Source organism: Polypterus senegalus, chromosome 4 (genome assembly GCF_016835505.1).
Source record: "Polypterus senegalus isolate Bchr_013 chromosome 4, ASM1683550v1, whole genome shotgun sequence".
In the NCBI taxonomy this organism is placed as follows: Eukaryota; Metazoa; Chordata; class Cladistia; order Polypteriformes; family Polypteridae; genus Polypterus; species Polypterus senegalus.
Genome location: NC_053157.1, coordinates 164,462,021 through 164,488,086, shown reverse-complemented (window position 1 = coordinate 164,488,086; position 26,066 = coordinate 164,462,021). Strand labels below are relative to the sequence as shown.

Below are 26,066 nucleotides of genomic sequence, written 5' to 3'. Positions count from 1 at the left end.
GCTGAACTGTGAAACAAGTCTTGCTCCGTGCTTCTGACTCTGCTACTTGCACCTACAGGCACTGGAGTTCTGTTTGGTCAAGAGGGTATTTAGGTCCTACTCTTCAAACATCTTGGAAGCTGATCCTGCTGATTGTGCCAATGTAACAAGGACACAAGAAACAAAAAAAAAGATTTGGTGTTCCACCCTGTACATTCAGTTTCCTGGGAAAACAAGTTAAACAAGGTTAGCACGCTAGAGAAGCAGATTAGTCACTAAGGACTGTGTCCAAAACAGGACTGACTGGCAAAGGTGAGGTGGCTGGGACTTAGCCACTCAACAGGAAGGGATGTGTCCATTGGGTGGAACAGGAAGTGAAGCCCGGAATACATTGGGGTCTGGAACTGGAAGTAGAGACTGAATTAAGGCAGGCTTCTGTTCAGAGGACGTGGTGAGAGAGAGAGGAGGTATTAGTGCACCCAGTCAACCCTTAGTGTGGCGTATCACTTTTAGTAAAGCCCATTGACTGCCTCCCATGCACTCGTGTGCTTTTAAAATTACTCTACAGTATTAGTCTGGCGAATTTCTATTGGTGAAGTACAGGTACTCCTCACTTTACGACCGAGTTCCGTTCCTACGACTACGTCGTTAAGCGAATTGGTCGATAAGCGAGGAGGTTGTGCCAGGAATATAGGATCGAAACGTTTTATGCATTTATTCCATATGCTTTGCATGCACTTATCTGTCACTTCATCCCAAGCTGATTTAATGTTTTTAATGCAATCTAAAATACTGTACGATTTCCAAAAATCACGAGGGGTTACTACATCATTTTCTGTTGCTGCTACAGCTTGGGAAAAAGTCGTGCGCAAATAAAACGCTTTGAACGTAGCTATAGCGCCCTGATCCATTGGCTGTAGGACAGCAGTTGTGTTTTTAGGAAGATACACTACATTTACATCTGGGTGTAGATCATCAAGATGCTGGGGGTGGCCTGGAGCATTATCAAGCAGGAGAACAATTTTAAAAGGAACTCTCATTTCCAAACAATAATGCTGGACTGAGGGTATGAAGCAGTTCAAAAACCAACCTTAAAATAAAGTTTGCGTCATCCATGCCTTTTTGTTTGCACGATAGTAAACGGGCAGACTGTTTTTACTAACATTCTTTAATGCACGTAGGTTTTCGGAGCGATAGACCAGGAAAGGCTTTAACTTGAACCCAGAGGCATTCCCTCCCAACAACAACATGATCCTGTCTTTAAAAGCCTTGAAACTGGGCATTGCCTTAGCTTCTTTGTGCATATAGGACCTTTCAGGCATTTTTTTCCACCAAAGCCCAGTTTCATCCACATTGAATATCTGTTTCTGGCAGTAGCTGCCTTTTTTAATTATTCCATCCAATTTGTCAACAAATGTTTCTGCTGCTTCTACATCCGCGCTTGCCTCTTCACCGCTGATTCTCCAATTATGCAGGTTGAATCTCTTCCTAAACCGTTGAAACCATCCATGACTTGCTGTAAATGATTCTGTCGATTTTTTGCATTCATGTGCCTTCAAAGTCTTAAAGATACTGCGTGCCTTAGCTTGAATTATTAAAAGGCTTATCGGCATATTATTTTGCATCTGGTTGTCAAACCAGATCGCCAATAATTTCTCCATCTCTTTAATAAGACGTTTCCACTGCCTAGTTATTATGGCTTTAACTCCTGTTGATGATTTCACCGCCTCTTTCACTCTAACTTTATCCTTTAAAATTGTTGAAATTGTCGAATGTGCCAATTTCAAGTCACATGCTATTTCTTTAACTGTTTTACCAGCTTTGTAATCTTGTACGATTTTTATTTTCATTTCTAGGTCGATAGCTTTCTTTTGTTTCTTAACAATTTGTCCAGATTATGCCATACATTTTCTTTTCATCAACATCTGTACTATTTTGGGGTTATAAATATGTAAAAAAAAAACGAGGTTACACAGTGACTGCTTGTAGGAATGAAACTGACTTAAAAAACGCATAGCAAGCCTATAGTACACTCGGTGCACATGTCACCATTCGCCACTGACTGACACTCAAGCTGAGAAAGGGGATTCCCCGAATTGCAGGTCGAAACTCGATTGGTCGTAAGTGCGAGTGGTCATTAAGCAAACAGGTCATAAAGTGAGGAGTAACTGTATTCAAAATTTTAGATGGATAACAACAAAAGGCACTGCTTCTTTTTAGGCTGGCTTTTTGGAATTATAAACAGACCTTCGTTTGAAGATCTGAGGTTATGACTTGGAGAGAAAGGCGACAGACATTCCAAAAATATATATATATATATATTATTAACTAGCAAAATACCCGCGCTTCGCAGCGGAGAAGTAGTGTGTTAAAGAAGCAATGAAAAGAAAAGGAAACATTTTGAAAATAACGTAACCTGATTGTCAATGTAATTGTTTTGTCACTGTTGTGAGTGATGAGTGTTGTTGTCATATATATATATATATATATATATATATATATATATATATTTACACACACACACATAAACATATATATATATATATACATATCTATACATATACACATATATACATACATATATATATCTACATATATACACACACATACATACATACACACAAATACATATATATATATACATACATACACACACACATATATAAACATATATATACATATACATACATATATACATATCATACACACACAGCTATTTCATATCAGTGCAATACGCTGTTTGTTAAAACGGTTGACTCCCGCTCTTATGTGCAATAACAAATCAAATCATTCAGTTGTCTTTGTTCATATGTCATTTTAGAGCTGGACGCCTGGCATCTTTTTTTGGCCACAAGTTCGTTTCTGTTTGGTGTGAGGTTCTGTGTTGTGGAGATTCTCAGGATGGATTGCAGGTGCTCATCAGTGAGGCGACTTCTGTAGACTTCTGTAAGGTAGACTTGATTAACGCGGTTAGTGTTCGGCAAGGCAGCTGAAGCGCTGCATTATGGGTTCTGTAGTTTATTGTGTTACCAGCGCTTCATATACCCGGGCCATTAATAACAATAATACAGTATATAAAATGATCTCGCGCGGATATAATTACACACCTGGCGGATGTGGCCCGCGCCCTTGAGTTTGACACATATGGACTAAATAGAACTTGAAAAGATATATTTTTTCAAATGTGATCGCGCAATTCAGATAGAGTTGACGCGCACTACAGCCTGCATGCCTCAATGAGTCATCCTCCCCTCGCTCTTACTTTTTTACCGTTCATCTAATGAATACACTGAGTATGGCTTTACCAAAACAATCATTGATGGCGAATAAAGTATCCATTATTCGAGTATGTAGAGATCGGTATATACGGTATATATATATATATATATATATACCGCGTATCGCAGCGAGAAGTAGTGTGTTAAAAAGCTAGAAAAGAAAAGGGAACATTTTAAAAATAACGTAACATGACTGTCAATATACAGTATTTGTTTTGTGAGTGTTACTGAGTGTTGCTGTCATCAAGGATTTGATTATCATTATTTCTTTCAATCAGGTTCGTATTTGTAGGATGTGTTGTGTTCAAGTTACATTCCGTGTTTGTCAATCGTTGTAAAGATGACAGGTTTCATTCATCGATTCGTTTCTTACTGCATCAATAAACAGCTCGTCTTCTTCTTTATCTGAGACCTGACACACTGCATGCACGGGTTTTTTACACTGTCTTCCTTTAGCGGACATTGACTTTTTCCACCGTGTGCTTTGTTTCCGCAGTAGCTGGATTTATGAATATGCTTATCAGACGCTTCATATTTTTTGCTGCCTTTTCAATTGTGTAATTCGGTTTTGTTCAGCTCTTTGGAACTGTTGCTTTTATCTGTGCACTGCGTCAGTTCACGTGAGCCACTCAGTGTACATGCATCGAAGGTTCCCAGCTGTGCTGGTGCCATCTCGTGCTATGTCCATAGCTTTATTTAATGTTACCTTAGTCCTGGCACTTAAAACTTTCTCTCGCAGTTTCGCTGAGTTTGTGTCAAACACCACCCTGACCATCTCATCTTCCTCTGCATAAGCACAGTCCTTCACCCGTGAATATTTACCCGTGGCAGTTTGCTATTGGATTGCCGCTGACGGACAGCCTTATATGGGTGGGCACTAAATTACAAACGCCAGCGGCAGCCTGTCTATGAACTTAATTTAAAGTGTAGGTTTACATCGTGCTTTGTTTCCGAAGTAGCAGAACTCATGAATATGGTTGTATATGTCACTCGCTCGCTTCTTATTGTTTCGCTGCCTTCTCAATTATATAATGCATGCTTTCTTAAGCGCTTTTTTGAGGTCTTCCTGGTTTTCTATGTACTGCGTGATTACGTGGGAGGCGTGATGATGTCACACGAAACTCCGCCCCCACGGCGTTGAAGCTCATCTCCATTACAGTAAATGGAGAAAAACTGCTTCCAGTTATGACCATTACGCGTAGAATTTCGATATAAAACCTGCCCAACTTTTGTAAGGAAGCTGTAAGGAATGAACCTGCCAAATGTCAGCCTTCCACCCACACGGGAAGTTGGAGAATTAGTGATGAGTCAGTGAGTGAGTGAGTGAGTGAGTGAGTGAGTGAATGAGTGAGTGAGTGAGTGAGTGAGTGAGTGAGGGCTTTGCCTTTTATTAGTATAGATATATATATTAAGGCTTTGTAAACCATTAGTAGTATTTTAAAGTCAATGCCTTTAAGGTGTCTTTAAGTGTAAACTACTGCCACCTTTGGGCAGATCTGACCAAAACTTAATTCATCTGATTCCCAGCTACAAGCCTATTATTAGATGTCCGTCTGTTGCCACTAGGATAGTGAGGAAGTGGAGCCTGAAGGCTGAAATGGCTCTGAATGACTGCTTCTAAATTACAGGCTGGAAAATGATATGCAAGTCACATAGAGATGAAATCAAGGGACTCAGGCAGAGTATCATAGACTATATATACTTTTGTATTGACACGTGGCACCCTCAAAGACAAGCCATGTATTACTAAGGAGCTAAAACATTTCCTGAATGATAGAAAGAGAGCATTCAAAACTGGTGACAAAAGGACTCTGAGGGATGCACAGTGTGTGCTAAGAAAAAGCTAAGTGAAGGAGAGGATGCTTACAAAGGTAAAACAGAAGACAAATTCACTTAGCATAACATAAAAGATGTCAGGAATAGATTGGGCATAATTACTGATCTCAACCAATCCAGGGCTAAGGTTCTAGAAGGGATGTGAACAAAGCTAACACCTTGAACCATTTTTAAACAGCTTTTCCCATCCACTAGTAACTTCTTCCAATTACCCCTCCCCCAACACCATTTCTATTACTTTAACAGCTCCTATCACTTCAACTGGAATGGCCAGTGACAAATTCACTCTGATCATCGGCATGAGCCATCCATAACTGAAGACCAAGTTAGGAGACAACTGAGGAAGTTACACACAGGGAAAGATGTGGGACCAGATGGAGTCAGTCCTCAAGTTCTTAAGACCTTTTCTGATCAACTTTGTGGTCTCCTTTGTCATCTGTTCAGTCTGTCCCTAAGGCTTCAGAAGGTACAGCTGCTGTGGCAAACATACCCCATTGTTCCTGTTCTAAAGAAGGTAGGGTCACTCTCCCCCATCATATATCCTTACTAGACATGAGATGGTACACTTAATTCACAAACCATATCTGTTACAGTATAGACTTTATGGTTCAGTACTGCTGCAATGCAGTGAATCATCAGGACAAAATAATATCTAAATTATTGAAAATGATTAATAAACAGTACATTATTTTTGGGGAAAAAAAATCAAGTTTTAAACAATAAACACAGAAAAATTAGTATTAATAATAATAAGTAAATTCTTCACCATTTCTTTTTGACCCCCCACACCTCACAAAAGATATTTTTTTTGAGTTTTGCCATTCTGAAATTGAAACAAAACTCAGATGTTCCTCTCATCTTGCTTTCTTCTCCAAATATATTGTTAATTTTAAAACTTGCCCTTTTAAATTAAATACACGAAGTGCAAAATTTAAGAAACATCTAATAGATATTGTAACTGTGACTTATATCTTAGTAATGTTCCAGGATCTAACAGAATTTTACAAAATGACATAATCAAGTCATACTCCATATGATATATAAAAAGTAGGAAAATGAACACCAATATTATGCACTGACATGTGTCAAACTGTACATGCGCCATTTTGCTTCTCTGAAACTTGTGGTGGGGCAACACATTGCAAACTGCATTATGCAAAATTTGATGCATTAAAATTGAAAGTATCCCTCAATATTTTTAAAAGTTAACATATAAATAAAGCAATGGGTGTGTACATAATTCTCTGGGTTCATACTAAACTCTTATTTTTTATATTATTATTTTGTGATGTTATAAAATAATTGCTACAATTACCAAAGTGAAGGCGGAGGTGATTGCTTTGTCTCCTCAACCCACATGCCGGCATTAACTTTCTGCTCAAGAGTTAAGTCTCCTGCAGAGAATCCTGGGAAGTGTAATATTTAAAGGAATCACTGTAATTGTCGAGTTGACCAAAAAGTGCCTTGGAGAAGCTAGGCTGGCAATGGAAGTGGTCCCATATAGGAACCACCAACTCCTCAGTCAGGTAACTTAGGAGTTAAGATGAAAGACCATCAAGTGTTAAATTCACAGGAGAAAGAGAGGCCAGAGAGAGTGGAAAGAAGGTATTGGAGGGGAAAAGGGAATGTGCTTTAAGGTGTTTGAGATGGGTAAGTGCAACAGTTATCCTATCTGACAGGAAAGCAAAGAGAAATATCTAGAAATGGCAAAGAGGGCCATTAGGCTTATTGTTCTCTTTTGTTGATGCTTTGTCTTGTCCCCAATTTTATTTACCATTATTTAATAAAACATTTTGGTTTGGGCCTGCTTTGGGTGTCCTTGGAGTCATTCTCAGTTCAGGAACGGCTGCTGTATTCCACTATTGACATTTAATTGCAAACTATTGCTGATTCTGAAACACATTACAGGCGGCTATTATGTCCTTTATAACCCAGCTTTTAACTTTTGAAACATTCAGATATTTTCTGATAAAGTTACATTGCATTTCAGGATGCTGAAGAGATGGCATGCTGTCAATGAAATTCAAGAAAGCTTCCTGTTAGAATACTGCTAGACCCCCAACCAAAGAAGCCAAAGAAAGAATGTTAAAATGAGACAAAAAGAGCTCAGAGGCATGCAGGCCATTTTTTTCCATTGTGTTTCTTTGCTTATTTTAGGGATTATTAAAGGGTCACTTCCAATATTCCGTGACATGTAAGTGTTTCTGTCTTTCAAGGTACAGATCTCATTCAGAGCTAGTTAACCTTTGGGTTGACTGATTGCAAATCTTGATTTGCTTCAGTGTTTCTGTTCATGTCAGTCTCTGTTGACAGGCTTCAGTATTGTTATGAAGGCACTCTTTTCACATATGCATACACTTAACAGTTCACTTTGTGGGGCTCCATTATCATGCATTAGAACTCAGTTGATCTCAGATAAGTAAACCTGAATATGTCCTCAGTGCCCATGGGACTCTGTGTGTGTGTGTGTTTCTAGTCTGACAGTGTTGGCTTTGTAAAAAGAAAGGAGAGATAGGAGGTTAAATCAACCAGCTAAATAATTTGTTCCAGTCATTTCAAAGAAAGGAGTGTAAAATAGTACATAGAGTAGATCTTGGAGTGTTAATGATTGGATTCTTCAATTATTTAGTATCTTATGTAAGAACAAAGAAGGAATAAATCAGCGCTAAGAAGAAAGACAAGCAATAAAAATAAGGAAGAAGAATAAAGTTATGTGAGAGACTTTTAGAAGAAAGAAGATAGTCATCCATATCTCATGTGTTAAAAGCATCACCATGGTCACTTAGGAACATTTGCTTACTAAAGTCCTCCAGGCGGTCAATCATATCAAAACTTCAAGCAGAAGGACTAGAAGGACTACCAGTAAAAAACAAGTTCAAGTTTATAGGCTGTCACAAATAAACACACCAGACATCATGTAGGTTTGGGGCAGCCACCCGTATAATGTATTCTGGCTGCAAATGTAGACATTTTTAAAAAGTTGTTGACAAGATCGAGTCCAAAACAGAACTGATCACATATAGTAAAGATGGCGGATTTGAAGGCCCATTCAAGAAGTGACATCATCTTTAGGGCCAAAACCAGAAGCGATGTTATCTCTGGGACCGGAAGTGGCCTCATCAAGAGTGTCAAAACCTGGTGGGATTTCTCGGGAATGTTCTGCAAGTAACTGAGAAAGACAGTCAGTACAGTCTGCCACCCCTTGGTTGGTGGTGGTATTACAACTACTCAAGCCCTTTAGCTGTCTCCTACTCGCACATGTACTCAATATAATGAAATTCTTACTTGCATGTCTTCTCAGAACGTGGCTGACATATCTGCAGGAAATGAGTGATGCTATCAAGTCTTTATAAAGCAACACCTCCAAAAAATCTTTCCAGAAACATGAAGATTTCAGGCTGTTCTGGTAAAAATGGTCCTACCCCAGACTAGGTAGGTATACCTAATAAAATGCCCATGGAGTGTATAAACATCACTTTAAAAAATTTATTTATTTAGGATATTAATAGTTACAATGTAAGTAAGCAGTAATTTAAAGTACATTAAACCAATGTTAAATTAATCATGTCCTGTCTGATTATGTAATTATTAATGATTAAAAATATCTTGTACAGAGATTATCAACAAAAACTCTTGTTTCAACTATGTTACCAGGGGAAAAAGTCTCCTTTGAAAAATAGCAAGCCAATGGTTCAGATTTATTTTAAAAGTGTTTTGACTTAAAGATCAAAATGCCCCCAGGCAGGTTATCAACATGTCTTAATCCCAGCCTTTTTAAATACTCAAATGTCGATTCTGCAGGCTTTGACTTGGTTAAACAGGGGAAAATCCTGCCTGAAGACACACATTTTAAATTAATGTCACTTGGATGCTGAATTATTACTAGTGAACATGCCTTACTTTAAAATAAAAATGCTTGTTGAAATAGCAGGAAAAAGAGGACAGAAATGGGCAGACATTACTAAATACAAGATAGATTGTTATAAACAATGGTTGCTACATTTATGATTTTATTTTGTAAGTTTTATTAGAATGCAGCACACAATGCTAATGCCACAGAGGAATTTAAAAATCATCTGCCACATTGGGCTTATAGATCAGTAACTGGGGATTTGAGAACTGGGCTGAGATGACACCAACATGTCAGATATGAGCAGTTAAATATTTCTCCAGTTATTTAAGTGACATCCTAGGATATACAGTAACCTCGTACTGCACATTGGCAAGATTGACTGGCAGTAGTAAGACAATAAAATGTAAGATAAAATGCGGTAAAGAAAAGACAACAGCAAAGAGTAATCTGATAGTTACACAAATAATAATACAAAAATTCACACATATGCAGCAAGAGCATTAGCAGCATTTTGCATGACAACAGCAATTTTTATCCAATTATAGTTACAGTATAAATACAGCAACTACATCAGTATAACTGATTACCATGACAAGCCTATATTTGAATATTTTCTGTGTATAATCTAATTAACATTTTATACTTCAAACAGACTCTAGCCTAAAACACAAATAATCCAAAATATGTTACTAGGGAATATTTATTTTGAAGTATAATTCTTACAAAATACATGCAAAGAATGTTAAATATTAATGCCTGTATTAAATGCAAGATCTATGCACGTGTGTGTGTGTGCGTGTGTGTGTGTCTTAGAAGGTGCAGTGAGTGACGATGTCAGATCGTCAGTGTCAGGGTGGAGACGATGGCTGAGAGGTGGAAAGTGCTTCAGACTACAATGCGGGAGGCAAAGGAAAATGCCAGGAGCAACTGCTTGAAATTTTTAATGGGTGTGGATTTAAATGAAAAACTTCAAAAAAAGGTAAGATTACATACATTTTTCATTGTATTGTTTTGCATGCTTCTGAAATAAAAAAAGATTGCCCCCCAAAAAAAAGAAATATAGACTTTATGTTTAGATTGCATCTTTTGGATTGCCAACTACTGGCAAAGTACTGAGGCACGTGGTGAAAGAACAACTTGATTTGGAGTGGAGACGGCTAGATAAATAGATGTACATAACAGATAGATAGATGTGAAAGGCACTATATTATAGATAGATAGATAGATAGATAGATAGATAGATAGATAGATAGATGCAGTATATAATAGATGGGTAGGAAATTGATTAAAAACAAAGTTATAATTTTACCATTTACTCACAGTATAATATGAAATTGGTCTTCTCAGTCCATCCACAAAGAAAATAATAAAAAGGCTACGCAAAGACAGTAAGAGGTAAACATATATTTTACAAATACTTTTTTTAACATTTAAAAATTACCTTCAAGAATGAAAAACACAACATAAAAATAGGTACCTGTGACATTTAATAATATAGGTGGGTGTTGTTCAGACATGTGAAAGTCATCAGATATAGTAATAGATGCATTGACTTATTGGAAATTCAAAACTCAACACTCCTCTTAGAATATAATTTAAAATAAATTATTTGCCAATACAAGATTACAATAAGTGCACAGAAAAGCTATATTAAATAGAAGCTCAGTTTACTGCAAGTACACACTGCTGCCATGAGCCACATTCTGACATTCATGAATGCACCTCACCTAAACACATTTTTTTCTTACAGTACTTTAAAGATCTAAATGTGACTAAAGTAATTCAAGCTACATACACTTCTTTCTAAGCAGTAGGTATAACACTTTAGCATTCGTATACATGCTTCCTTTATCTTAGATTTGTATGGTTTACAGGTCTGAAATATGAGCCACACAACCTTGAATATCCTGAGACCCTTCAAAGCACCTCATTTATTTTGTTCTCCCTCTCTACAGTGAGTGAAATTCCTGAAGAGGTTGTTGTCCCCTGCTAATCAGGTCCAAACCTGTACAGCACAAAGGTATGAATAGTTAGTATTATTATTCAAATTACATTTGGTCACTTTCACTAATACACTATAGTTTATAGCAGTGCTTTATGAGTAATGTGCCCTAATCACATCATTTTTTGTGTGTTAATTGAAATTTAAGGCTCTTCTTTCACTTTAATTTTGTATCAGTTTTTTTTTTTTGTTTTTTAAGGTTTGTACTCCCATGCACTGCCAGTGCTAGTTTAGCACTTTGTCTTCAGTGGCCCTAGGTGTTTCAGTTTTTGTGAATATCTCAGTAACATATTATTGTATTAAAAAAATGTAATGACCTCTTGGGCACAGCCATCGCCAGTGTCTGTCTATGGAGAGAGTGTCAACCTTGTTGAGAGGTTTGCTTACCTTGGTAGTGACATTCATGTCTCTGGTGGCTCTTCCTGTGAATTCAGTAGATGGATTGGGAGATAAGGGGGGTTGCTGGAAAGGGGAGTGTGCTGCTCCCAATATCTCTGCAAAAGGATGAAGGTCCAAGTCTTGAGTCCTGGTGCTTCCTGTTTTACTATGTGGTTGCGAGACATGGATGTTATCCAGTGACCTGAGACGAAGACTGGACTCCTTTGTTACTGTGTCTCTTCGGAGAATCCTTGGCTACCGCTGGTTTGACTTTGTGTCGAATGGGCAGTTGCTCTTGAAGTCCCGATTTATTACCTCATATATGAGGCATATTACCTCATTAGCATCAGTTGCAGCACCATGGCCATGTGCCATGATTCCGATTCACAGGATCCTCATTGCTGAGTGCAGTGTATTTTTGACTGCTGAAGAAGAGAAAATGTGCAAACACTAAATTTGTCTTATTTGTTTGGCTTTTGAGGGCAAACTAATGTTATGAGCATAACCTCTAAAATGTCAAGAACATAGTAAAAGCACTTATGTCATATATAATGTATATTTTGGTAAAATATTATAGCAGCATAGCTAAGGCATGTTGATGACCAGAAAACTGTGATGACAAACCAGAGCTGCAATTATCTGACCAAGATCTTTTGGAGTTAATACTTTCTTTTTTTTTTTTATTTATTTTTATTTTTTTTTAAATTAAGTTTATTATAATCCATACAAAGCAATCGAGTTTTTACAAAAAGAAAAATTGAGTTAAGAACAGATCGATTAGTAGTAAATACTTTCTATACGTACTCTTCATTTAATGTTCAATACCTGTGGTTTGGCTCATTAGTGTACAGGTTAGTACAGTAGTTTAGAGGTGCAGTATAATTCTGTGCATATTCATGTGTTAAATGAGACATCCATCTGATTTTGGCCGTAGGACTAATTTATTTTTTAGTTGACTAAAACCAATTTACTTTTTCTCAACTAAAATGAATGTATTTTTTGCTGACTAAAACTAACAACAATTAAAGGACTTAAATGTGTCTTAAGCTAAAATGCAATTTAGTCAGAAGACACTGGTTGGCCACCAGTTTGTTGTAGCGCATATTTACTCACACATCAACACGTGTAATTATTAATGGCATCCAAGCAGTAAAATTTAACAAAGGATAGACAGAGGTCCTTATTGATAGTCAGGGGTGAAGAAAAGCAGCAGCTTCAATGTCATCATACTATCATTAAGACTTGTTGACTCCTGATGTCAACTTTGATTTCTGTTTGTCATGTATTCTGTTTCTTATGTCTTCTATATGACTCAGTATGTACCTACTGGTTGATTTTCTATAGGACTGCGTAGTAATAATATCCAACAGCATAACATTCTCAAACTCCTTGACCTCAATTCTGGGCCATGGAGCTGCAGACTATTACGGCACATGACAGAAGACAGACCTAGTCTGGGTGCAAGTTCATCACAGGGTCCACTCACGCATGTAGTCACACAAGAGTTTGAATCCTCCACTTAATTTAAACAACACAGCTCATGTGAAAAGAAATCCAAAGCACCCAGATGAAAACCCACACAGACATAGTGGGAACATCTGTGTGGCAACAGTTCTACCAAGTTGTCTTCATTGGAGACCACCTAATGTAACCAGAACTGAAGTCAACCCGTGCTAGTTTGAACATAACAGCCCATGATTTGTATTAAACAGTTTTTATGATATTCATTACCTATGCTTTCTCAGGAGGAAGGAAATGTATGGCATGTTCTGTTGCTTCTGAACCACTGCTGGTGTGATTTAGATTTGCTTGAGGTCTATCGACAGATGTTTTTGTATCATTTTAGACACTTTCTTGATCCCAGTTTAAATTTCTTACATTTCATTTTTTTAGACCTTTTTCCTCTTTAAGGATGCCATATATTATCACTGGGTAGTGTGATGTTTAGCAAAGCTGCTTCATGGCTCCAGTGTCATTTAATGAGTTTCCATTCCCGGTCATTTTCTTTCTGGAGTTTATACATTCATCCTTCATCTTTGTGTGTAACTATTAAAAACTGTTCCTGTATATGTATGAGTAAATGGTAATAGCAAAGAAAGAGGACTGGGGGATTAGTGGGGTTGGGAGTCTGTAGTAACGTAAAAAAAATTAAAAATGAAAACTTTTATGTACCATGCCAGAAATAATAAGAAAAAAAATTACAAAGTGTGCTGTTTTTGTTAAAACACTTGGATTTTTTCAGAGGTTTTCAGAGTTCTATTGTGTATTTTAATAAAGTGAACACAGTGGTAAATACCAGCCATAGGTCTGTTCCTCGTATTTCAATTGTATTATACTGTGGAGCGTTCATATGGATTGCTGTGTAAATACCTTTTCACTGACTTTTAGGAGATGATGGACTCAATCATGAAAGCTGGATTAGTAGAATCACTCTTTCTTTTTTGTGTTGCAAATTTAGGTAAGTTTTTTAGTAATTCCACACAATTTATCTATAACGGTTTTTTCCACAGATGAACAAGAAGAACTGCTAGGGTAGAATTTTTCACATTTGATATGTGCTATTTATTTTTATGCCCTTTAACAAGTTAAATTTATATTGATCTTGTTGGTAATTTCCAGTAGAATGTTAGGGGGTGGGATTTTAAAGAAGAAAAAGGAAGTTTTTCAAAAATGTTTTTTTTCCTGTTATATTAAAAGAACACACTGAGAATTTCATATGCTTTTATAGTTATTAAAAAACTAGTTAAGAACCACTTCTCAACGTCTGTCTGTCTTCAATCATTTTTTTTTAATTTGTTAGTCAATTTAGAATTCATATTGTTTTTAACATAACATACAGTTAATAAATCGCAGGACTGCGCTGCATTGTGGCACTGCGTCAAGCATAGAGCGCTCACAAGAGCTCAGAAGTTGTTCACAGTTCACATCATCTTGGTGATCAACATCCACTTCTTGACACTGGATTTTGCCAGTTTCTTTGTAGGCTGGTAACCATAATACTACAAATGTTACTTCAGGTGCATGATGACCAAACACCTTTCTAGTAGGTTGCCATGAAATCATGACGATAAATTTAACAAACTGAGATTTTGCATGAGAGTTGCATGGTAACTTGATTTCATGATATTTTTGGAAAATTTATGTTGCTAGGCAAGCTATGTTGGGTTGAATATCTTCTTTTGGTACATTTTTAGGAATTATCAATAAAATAATTACGTTGTAACAAACAATGGCATACCAAATCATTATGTTTTACCTTCTGTCTCTGTTCTTCAGTTTTCTATGGATATGGATTGCAACAACTTCTGGCTGATAAAGAAACCATTGTGAAGATATCAACTTCTGGAAAATGTATGTATCTTTCTAAAGAGTAATTATAACAAACCTCTTCTGAAATAAACATTTTTAAAGACTCTGTGGATAAAGCTGAATCTAGTTTTATGTTAAACATGCTTAAATGATTTATAGCAAAACAAATCTAATAATCTATATATATAAAATTATTTTCGCATTTGAAACGGAAATTACATATGACCACGCGAAACTGAAATTACATATGACCAGAGAACATATTATAATACAGGAACTAATCACTTCATTTGTGGACGACATTTTTATATCGTCTTTATGAATTGTTAGTAATTTGTGTGAGAGTTATTTTACTGATATTGAAAAGAAGTAAACACAAACATGCCATAGACTTGCACCCCATGTCGCCCTCTCCCAGCCCTTCTCTCTGGACTCCAGCGCTGAGCTGTCCGCCGCCAGGCACATTCTGACAGAGAAGTTTTATTTATTCGTCCACGTGACTATTGCAGAAACTGCCACATTATTTTATTTTTTTTTTAATTGTCAGTATTTGATAGTAGAAGAGAAGAGGAAAACAGCTTTGCGTCTTTCTACTTTTTAACTGCGCCGAGCTGTAAACAATGTGAAGACGACGCCGCCCTCAGAGGTGCAGAATGTTGGGCTGCTCCGCCGGGTCGAGAGCTTCACAGTTTCGGGCAGCGTCCCCTCTTCTCGCACTGTTTCTGGCACTCTGAGTGCCCCGTCGGCTCCTGGGAGAGTGGAAATCTTTGCGAATGAGTGTGATTGGTGCAATCGAAGCAAGACTCTCTTTGTAAATTGTGCTGCATGACTACTTACTGCCCTTAAGGTGAGTTCAGGTCACTAAAACCCCGCAACATTCAAGGTTGCTTTTGTGATTAATTCTTTTAAAGAAGATGGAGGGTTTTGTGATGATGCAGGTTCGTTCCATGCTCCCAACCATCTTCATGGGAGCCTTTAAACCCTACACCGTCAGTAATATTACCGATGAGCTTAGCAGTGAGGCACACCAAAGCAAGGGCATGGTGAAAAAGTGTCAAGTGCTTTTATTTAAAAACAACAACAAAAACAAGGTGTTCAAAATAAGTGCAGTGCATTCAAAAGTCATTAAATAAATAATCCATTAAAATAAGTGTTACTGTGGAGGTTAAAATTAAACAGAACAAATCTTCAAAAAACAACAAGGTTAAAATAATGCAGGAAGCAATCCTTTAAAACAACAAAGCCCAGTGTCTTCTTTACTGCAGCAACTCCCCTACTCCCATCTGGGCTTCTCAACAATGGAGTCGCCCAACCTGCTGCTGGCCCTCTGTCCACTCTCCTGCTGGTTGGTCGCCTTACTGATCCCTGGCTCCAGTAGGCTCTACAAAGAGCGACTTGGGATTCCCCAACAACCAAGGCTCTCACGTAGGGGACACCAAGTCCCAAATCCCGACTCCCGCTGCCTTCCGCAGAGAATCATCCGCTTTCCGGTCACTCCCATCCTTCATAAAAACAAACTCTGCGGGAACAACCACAACTACTATGCCCCGGGTGTCGGCCAAACACCCAGGCTGCCTGCACAGCTGCATGCAAACCTTCACTCGCTCACTCTCCCGCATCGGCTTTCTCTCTCTCCTCACTGCTTCCTGCTTTTTCCTCCTGCAACCTCCCGTTCGTTCTTTCTTTCCTTTCCCTTCCTTCCCCTCTATACGACTCGCGCTTCTGTTTATCAAGACGGCATGGCAGCTGTGGCAAATCTGCGGCCCCAGGAAGGGTGAGAAACGGCCACACCGCGAATCACCCCAAGAACCGCCTCAGCCACACTACCACGCCCCCTCGCTAAGCCGTGAGCGCAGTGATTATTTATTTAAAAATTGACCTTTTGTCGTGCGCTGTGGACACGCTACACCACAGGTTTACATCTAAAAACATGTACCGACCTCTTCATGTTAATGTTTGGACCTTCTGCCATTAAGCATGGAAGGGCGGCGTCCACATTTCTCAGAATCATTTTTCTCTTAAATCACACGCACGTAGTGCAAGGTTGTCAGGCAGAAATTTGCAGGATTAAATAGAAGACGTAATTTCTATAACACTGCGGTCGTGTAGCATCTTTCACAAGGGATCTGCTACCGAGAGATGATCCAAATACATTTAAGCTGCTGATAGTGCAAATTACCTGTTGTGTTATTGCGCCTTTAAAATGTACTTTACCCAAAAGCACTCCAGTATTGCTCAATATATCTTTACTTCTTACATGTTAATGTTTTACTGTTTAATAATTTATATACTACATTTTATTTTTGTCCCTTGCACTCAGTGAGCAATGCCACTGGGTAATCAGCTAGTATAAAAATACAATAATGTAGGCAACCTGAAATTTTAAAATACTGGTATTCTAAGTTTACACATCCTCCTTACTGAAATCAATTTCTGTGTAAGTGTGACACCACTGGTACACACATAATTAACGTAAATAAATTAGATAAAACTGCACTTTTCATGCTGTGGACCATTAAATCATTATTAACTCTGAAACTTTTTAAGAAAAATAATACTTTTGTCAGGGCAAATTTAACAGTTTCTAGGGTGACCTGATAATGTAGAGTGAAAGGGCAGACCATCAGACAAAACTTATGTTAGGCCCACTACAATGAGCATATTTTCAATTGTGTAATTTTTCATAAACATCAACTTGTCATACAATATTCTTAGGTAGAAGGAAAGAAAAGTGTTACATACAACATAATGATAATTCAGTCTGGGTGCAGGCAGTCAGTATCAAAAGATTCAGCAGCAGAGAACTGTGAAAATGAGGTTATTAAATAAATAGTTAAAAACTCATCGATGTGCAGTGGAGCAAAGGTTTTGAACACTTGTTGAAAGTCATTGTAGACTACACTGGGAACTTTTTTTATTGCTTATTCGGAATATTTAAACAAGTTGGAGTAACAACAAGATCAATTGAAATTATTTGCTTAAAACATGTGTTTGCAGTGATTCATTTTTCATAAAACAAAATCTACAGCAACAGTAATAATAATACTCCAGATGGAGTAGGTATAGGAGACACACAGACATAGCAAAATAAAACTAAACGGTCAATGTGGCAACAAGCCTGTAACGCTAGGCTTCAGATGCATTGTTAAAGGATCACTTAATTCAAAGTCAAAATATAAAAGTCACCCAAATGGACTTAAATTAAAACTTAGAAAATATCATCCTCTGTTGCTTACTAGATAAATAAAATGTATTATTATTATTATTGTTATTACTATAATCTTTCAACTGGCTGAGAAAATTGACTCGGTCGCTCATGGCCAGATAAATAGCTGGCTTCCCATTTGAAAAACTCTCTGATATTGTGCATTGAGTGGATGGTGGTTCTGGATTCTTTGCATATGCTGGCACGGACACATTAAACAGGAGCTATGATTTGTGTTTAAAGCTGATTACTTCAATTGCATCAGATGTTTTGATTATATTGGTCTAATCAGTTTATTTTAGGGTCCTAAATCAAAGAAAAAAAAAGGCCTTTTCGAGATTAATCTTGAAACTGACTTTTGTTTCTCACTGTGTCTCTATTTTTTTTTCTTCCCTGTGGCCCATATGTATGCTGTATGTTTTTGATTCTTATTTTCTCTGTGTCAGAGGCTCTTAGCCATAATTGCTCCATGGCCCAGCATGTGTGCCACTTGTGTTAGGGCTGTAATATTTACCCTTGTACGTTTGCTACAGTCTTCACAAAGGTGTTTGATTTTGAATATTTATTAACAAATTTGTATTTGCTGCTAGTGTTATTACAATGCATGCATTTTTAAAGTAATATAAAAAATTAAGAAGCAATTTAAAAAATGGCCTGTGTGCTTTTATTAAATAAAAGCATTTTTTTTCTAGTACCTGAATTTCTTAGTCATACCATAAAACAAGTTTTTATTTTTAGAGATGAATAATAAATAGTAATTGACAAAATACTGAATTTGTCACTGCAGATATTTTTCAGTACTCACTTGGCTTAAGTTTATTACTTTAAACATAAAATGATCACGTAAAAATCATTTTTAAAGTGCAGAATTAGTCGCTGCAGAGATTTTTTTATAACTTAACTACAGAAGCTATTTCAATATTCAGTAATGGAACATATCCATGAGAGATAGCACAAATAACATGAGTGGAAATGTAAAGATGGTATCTCACACTGTACAAAATTCAAGTCAATAAAGGGGAAAAGACAAAAGCATCGTGTAGGGCTATGATAAGAGGGCGGGAAGGTGGCCTGGCCTGACACGTGATCTGCTTTAAAAAATAAGCGGAGTGGCAACAGCGGTGTAAGTCGAGCTGTTCTGCATAATTCTAAAACACAACATGTCTTTATGGATGTGTGGCATGTCATCTTCTTTTCATTTTTTCTTTTTTAGGCCCGTTCCCATACAAGTTAGTAGCTGCGGTGGACTGTGATTAACGTAAGCGGGCACAAGAGACAATTTAATCCCTTGGTGCCACCGTAAGAGTTAATAAAATATCTTGGATATTGCCAAAGCTTGAAAAAATAGATTTAAATTCGCTGCTCTAGTTTTATTTTTAGCAATCCAAGCTTTTAATCTGCTTATTTTGACATAATAATGAATTTGAAGTAACCGGAACACCCCTGGAATATAATTTTAATACTGCAGTAGCCCTGAATATGAACAAATATTTTACTGTTTTCCCATATACTTGACCATACATTCCTAGGCAATATGACTGTATTTTGAAGAAAGGTTGCGAAAAAAAATATTTTGTCAGAACAACATAGTGTATTATCTGATACTACACAGGTAGTCTCTTGCCCCATGACCTTATAACCTGAAATAAAATGACAGGTGATAGAAGAATTATTCTCAACAAAAAAAGGTAAATACATATTTTTTTAATTTACACTCAGATGTTTCTTCCTTTAAAATGTTCAGTTTTAAATTCCAGTTTATTGTGTCTATGATTTGTTATGTCACAACAAAAATTGTTGACAAGACCAGACAGCGTCAAACTTCTTTCTAATTAGTGTTCTTCACTTCTATTTCAATTATGATTTTAAACCACATACTGTATATATTATGACTAATGCAGTATACAGTATATTTTAATGTAATCTTCTCTTACAGTAATTCAGTGTTCTGCAGCAATCGATATACTCCTGGTTATGGATGGCTCCTACAGTATTGGAAAAGGTAGCTTTGAAAGATCAAAGCACTTTGCAGCTAAGCTGTTTGATGTGCTTGACATAAATCCAGATCGGGTGAGTAGCGATACATAAAAAAGGCAAAAATGCACTGAATAATTCAAATATGAAACACCTGTATCTTTCATTTGTTATGTTTGGTTAAATACCGAAAACCAGAATCTATCCAAGTAACACCTGGTGCAAAGAAAGAACCAACCATAGGCAGGGCAAACTTAACAAATACATCCACACATACTCGTGTTGGGGCCCTTCAGAGTTAATAATTTGTGCATCATACACATCTTTGAAGTATGGGAGTAAACTGAGAAACCCAATGAAAAGACACCATAAAAATACAGAGCCAATGTGTCTTGTATAGCAATTCTATTGAATATAAGAAAATGTAGGCTCTCTCTCCTCTGTTTGTTACAGTATTGTAAATTTCTTCATTGTTTGCAAGCAGGCCTGGGTCAGAGTTTCTATGAGGCACACCCCACTGATGGGATTACAGTTGGAGTCAGTTACTGAGCAGTTATCCGAGTATTTCCTTGCTGCTGTAAAATGAAACTGAAATGATCCTGAAGTTGTGAGGAAGCAGTATTGACCACCTTAGTTTTATCACTATAATAAATTCAGATTCTTTACAAATATGCAAAGACCTGTCAACTTTTGAGACACTCAGGAATACAATGGCTTATGTTATATTGTCTTGCTTTCTTTGCTATATCAGACTATGAATGTGGGGCATTTACAAGATCTTTTCCATTCCCTAGTTGGATCAGCTCTTTAGACCACCACAGATTATGTAATTGCCTTATTCAAGCAGCTGTTTCGTCCATTTTGGATCATCTTTTTTATTGCTTTCATATACACTTTAATTTAGAAAACAGATTGATGTTTAGGAGGCATACTCATTAACACATTGTACTATAAGTTCACTTTACTAGAGCTATTTGGTTTTTTTTAAATACAATTACCATCTTTAGAATTTTTTTTCAGAGTATGACGCACAGTTTGAACAATACTAAGTGATTGCTGACCATCAGCAAAGAATTACATAGCCCAGGGATAAAGCTTTTTTTCTTTTTTTTAATTCTACAAGGGTAAGTCAAGAATTATCCACACTTTTGTGAAAATTTTGTTAGGGTTGACTGTACAGCGTTTCCTCTGTACATGTGGAAACACGGTATGTCTGTTGTCACGGTGGTAAACTTTCAACCTTGACCAGTCAGTTTCTCTTGTTGTTTTCTAGAAGTAAATATGGCCACTCCACTCTCTGTTTGCACTAAAGAAGAACAGTGAGCAGTAATCTGTTTTTTTATGGGCTAAAGGTGTACCAGGGGCCAAAATCCATTCAATATAAAGACAGTGTTTACCAACAATGGAGTCTTTACGAATGGATTGAGAAGTTCAGAAATGGTCAGACAAGTGTTAAGCATGATCAAGGAGCAGGATACCCATCTACATCCACAGCCAGTGATAACATTACTCAAGCCCGTACCATGATTTGGATGAACTAACAAGGTTTGGCCCCTGCTACCCCTCAGCCCATAAAAAGTGGATCACTGTTAGCTGCTACTCTTTGGTGCATAGAGAGATTGGAGTGTCCATATTTACTCCAAGAAATCAACAAGAGAAACTAACTGGTGATGGTCAAAGTTTTACCACTGTGATAACAGACATGTCATGTTTCCACATGTGCAGGGAAAAACTTTATAACCAACCCAAACTAAATTATCACAAAAGTGTGGATAATTCTTGACTTACCTTAGTATGACCTGAATGAACCTATCAATAATACCAACCAAGATATCATAGTAGACTAAATGCACTGGTCTGGTCTTTATTTGGCTTCAAAGTGTTTTTAATAGTTTACTCAATTGTCCTAGAATTTGATTATTATACATTAGATTAGGACTAAGTTGCCTTTTTGTTTCTACAGAAACATGTAGAACTAGCCAACTCGCGGCGTACCATACGCCGCATAATCAGGCCGGTTTTTAATAATTTTTAAGCACAGGGAGAAAATTAACATTTAAAAAATTGGTAATGTAATAAATCAGCAAGAAAAGCAAAATTGTAACAATGCACGGAACCAACCAGGTGCGGAGGGTGGAATGGGAGGAGAGGAGAAGGACATCCACTCGCTCCCTCCGTCATGCTAGTCTGCTGATTTCTCGTCCAGTATGCACTGCCTGCTCATGTGCCCATCTCCAACTCGTCACTCGAGTCATTGTCGTCTGTGCACAGTCCAGATGCAGCTGTGACTCACGTAGACCTTGGTCTTGGAGTTGGTGGGCGTGGCTCTGTGAGTGGTCGTCGTATCCAATGGGCTTGGAGTTGGTGGGCGTGGCTCCTTCCTGCGTGCGACATAGGTATCTCACTTGTCGACGGCTTAGTGAATCTACACCCCTTCCGGCGTGCTTTCCATGGTTGTCTTGCCTTAGTGAATTATATATATAGATATTAAAGAAATTGTCCAGATAAGGCTACAAAAACAAGCTGAAAGGATACACAAAAATGTTTCTGCTTATCCAACATGTTTTCTTATTGTCTTATTCAGACCTTTACTAACAATGCATTTGTTGCTTAATTTCTTCACACTATTAACTATCAATGAAAACATTTTTACAGTACTGTAAAAATCAAAAGTCTCTTTTTAAACAGGTACAAGTTGGAGTCATCCAGTACAGTTCAAAATCAAAAGTTGAATTTGCTTTGGATGCTTATCCCACGAGAGAAGAAGCAAAAGATGCCATTAAGAAAATTCGTTTAAGGTAGGGGAGGTCATGACCTGCAAAAAAGTGTGTTGAGGGTAACACAGAGACAAAATAAACTAAATGATCTGAGGGTTGTAGAAGGGTTGTGTCGGTGTGCACCTATGATAGGAAAACTGAGGTAAAAAATGTGGTGAAAATATAAAGAAGATTATATACACAAAGCGGATTCTTTCTTTCATTGTAAGTTATGTAGAAATTTCAAAGTAGACATTACTGAAAACAAGAGACCATACAATTATGAGCAAAATGTACCTTATTAAGTAATTCTTTAGTTTTCTGAGCTGAAGGTTTCAGGAGCATCTGGGGCTGCTAGACGGAGCACTTGAAGGTCCTCCCCAAAGCTTTCAGCGCACACCCCAGGAGCACTTGCAGAAATTGCCCAGGAACTGGCTCAAGGATTAGCCTCAAAGTTGCTTTGAATTTATGATTATTATTTTTTTCCTCGTATTGCTTTATTTTCTAAGTTATTCCTTACTCTTTATGTTTTATTTTATAGAACATTTGTCGCATTTTAACCCCTCTGGCATTATTTTGTCTTTGGAGATTGTTCAAGAGTTCTCCTTCCACACTATATATAGTTATGTTCCATGTCTTATTGCCTATCTCCACTTTCAGGTCCACTTATGTATTATGTTAACTTTAAGACCAGACTCTAACGAAGTGCCTGAGGCTCAAACCGTGGTGTGTTATGATAAAAATATATCTGGATGTGATCAGTTGGTATCATCAAGGCCAGATACAGCAAATACAAAAAATGTTAATTTCATGTGTACTCAGGAAACTCTTTAAAGCCTGCTGCAGAAACTATTGGGTCATTGAAATGATTCCAGTAAAAATAAGTCACATTTTTTCTGCATGACTTGTGGACAAATAAAGTACTGTATAACCTAATCTGCTCTAATCTAAAATGTAATTAACATAATATTTCCAGTCTTAAAATGAGAAAGAGAGTTGTTTTGTTAAAGTTTTAAGAAATCCAAAATGTATTGTAAAAAAAGAAAATGCCATTTTTGGTACTTTTGTTCAACAAGGTATTAACATTGTTTGGAGGTTACTTCAGATACTTAATAATTAAAAAAAGCAATAAAAAATATCTGAAAGTAATTCTGCAACTGTTCATGCATTCGAAAGTGATTCTGTGGTGATAACATGTAAATATTAGAGTTTCTTAAGAGGAATGTCTAGTAGTAGGGTGTTGTAATGTGTTAGCCATTATGGAGGCAATGAGAAGTAAAGCAAAACGACCCCTCTTATTGGCTAACTAAAAAAATTACAATATGCAAGCTTTTAAGGCAACTCAGGCCCCTTCTTCAGGTAAGATGTAATCTTTTTAGCTTGCCAATAAAAGGTGTTATTTTGCTCAACTTCTCATTAGAAGACATTGGTAATCCTGTTGTGAGATTTGTACTCTAATTTCTCCTTTTTAACGAGTAAATGAGGAAGCTAACGAATGGCTTCTCATGGCATAACATATCTGAACTTATTTGCCTGCTAAGTGAGAGTAACTAATAATCTGCTTAGTTTAATTGTCATTTTCACTTTCAGTTTCTAAACTTTGTAGTGTTCTCAAAATTGTTTGTGTCGTCTGTGATGTTGATGTTCCCAGAAATCTGAATCCACTTATTAAACTACTCCACAGGAAGTCACAGACCACAATCCTTAGGAGTATAAAGAAATAGCGGCTGACATTTTGTATAGTGCTAGAGTGTCATGTCACAAATTCAAACTATTATTATAATTATTTTCATATTAAATTATAAGCTTTGTCAAACCTTATTTTTGTGATTTTAAAGGTTATTTTCTATTACACCCACATTTTTCCATCTTTTTTGATTATTTGTTTTTATCATTTTGTGTCTTTCTTAACATCATTGAATCTCTTCTGGAGTGCTGCTATGGCAGTTGCCAGGCATGTGACCTTCGTTTGTGTTATGGGGAGACATCATGATGGCAGTGCCATAAACATGGCAGTACAGGTCAGACAGCATTCACACACGTGGATAAATCCTGATCATTGTGCTCACAATTAGTTTTTGCATTTTTTGTCTTTTGCCAACAATCTCATGCTTTGTTTTTTGATCTTTGGATAGCCTGTGTTTAACTTTTGTTTTTTTGGTTACTGCTTTTGGAACCTCCCTCGGCCATCTACTGGTCTATTTTTGAACTGTCCTCTTTAGGACAAACTGCATTTTCCAAATCGACAGTACATGTGACTTTGTTTCAGATCAGTTCACAATTTTTATACTTTCATGGTTTAACATGAGCTCCTTCACTTTCTCAAATATCTCTAGCTTGGTTTTTTTTCTGTTTTAATTTTATATTTATAGGATATTCATTTTAATTTTTGTCCAGCTTTCAATTAACACTGCAGTCAAAGGAAGCAGGGCCTCCACTTTTGACTCACTTTTAGGTGCTGCTGATAATCAAGTACAGTCACTTGGGCCTTCTTTGAGGTTTTTCGCTTTGTCTTCCCAGTCTCTGTTTTGGATTTTATATATTTGATGTCATGATTTAAGTTTCTGTTAATTTATTAATCATTCTTTTCCTGGAGTGTTTAGAGTCATTATTCATATCATTTGCAGGTGTTTATGCTATAGAATGCATTTCTGAGGCTGTTTTTTATATCTAAAAGTTTGTTTGATTTCGTTATATCACAACATCGTTTTTTTTGCATTGATACGTCCATTTCCTGAATTCAGCGCTTCCAGTGAGCCTCTGGGAGAGTGTGACCTCTGTTGTCAGAATGTAAGACATAAAAATACTTTATCTAAGATTGGATAAACTATACTATTTTTGTGCTGTTACTTTTGTTTCTTTACTTACTAATATTTTGATCCTCTGCTTTGTGTGTTTTGAAGTTTGATTTTTGCTTAGTGATTAGGATTAGTGAAAGGCCAGCTAGATGCTATTCAAACCCGGCTCATTATTTTGATCACATCTCCCGGTTCTTTTTATACGATCTTTCAATCTTGCTGAGATAGAAAATCTGGCTTAAAGATTAATTTATTGATTTCTTGTTCATGGTTGCCAGGATCTGAGAATTTTTGATTCTTTTTCTTCTGACTTACTTTTATTATTTTCTGTCTTTGGCTTTTAATTATCTGATTTTATTTTTTGCTTGTAAGTTTTCTATTCAAGGGGTTTCATCAAATACATAATTTAATTTAATGAAATCAGTGGTTTTCCCCTCCTTTTCGAATGGTAAGTTTTTTCCAATCATTAGTTTTATGTACTATGTATGCATTAGATTTGGTGAGTTGACTGTAAAATAAAATGAAGTTTTTATTCACCCTTTCCTCATTTTCCTAATTAAATCCATCCCCTTATGCTAACTTTTAATGTGGGATTGTCCTTGGTCATTGAGGGGTTGGTTAAGAAGTAAAAAACGCAAAAGGTTGAATATGCTGTATTAACATTGGAAATGCATGCATAAATCATGTGAATGGCAACG

At 36.8% G+C, this 26,066-nt stretch overlaps 1 protein-coding gene and 1 pseudogene across 1 annotated transcript in view; one reads left to right on the top strand and one right to left on the bottom strand.

Annotated features, from left to right (window-relative positions):
- Positions 1-536: 536 nt before the first annotated feature.
- On the bottom strand, positions 537-1,829 carry LOC120528765 (annotated as a pseudogene).
- Positions 1,830-9,845: 8,016 nt separating this feature from the next.
- The window catches only part of LOC120527789 (von Willebrand factor A domain-containing protein 2-like), a 36,269-nt gene continuing 20,048 nt past the window's right edge, over positions 9,846-26,066 (top strand). The window contains exons 1-6 of the mRNA XM_039751612.1: positions 9,846-9,925; positions 10,902-10,966; positions 13,715-13,784; positions 14,603-14,677; positions 19,777-19,910; positions 22,503-22,612. Of these exons, the coding sequence (XP_039607546.1) occupies positions 13,718-13,784; positions 14,603-14,677; positions 19,777-19,910; positions 22,503-22,612 (386 nt within the window). The 5' untranslated portion in view covers positions 9,846-9,925; positions 10,902-10,966; positions 13,715-13,717. The remainder of the gene's footprint in view (positions 9,926-10,901; positions 10,967-13,714; positions 13,785-14,602; positions 14,678-19,776; positions 19,911-22,502; positions 22,613-26,066) is intronic.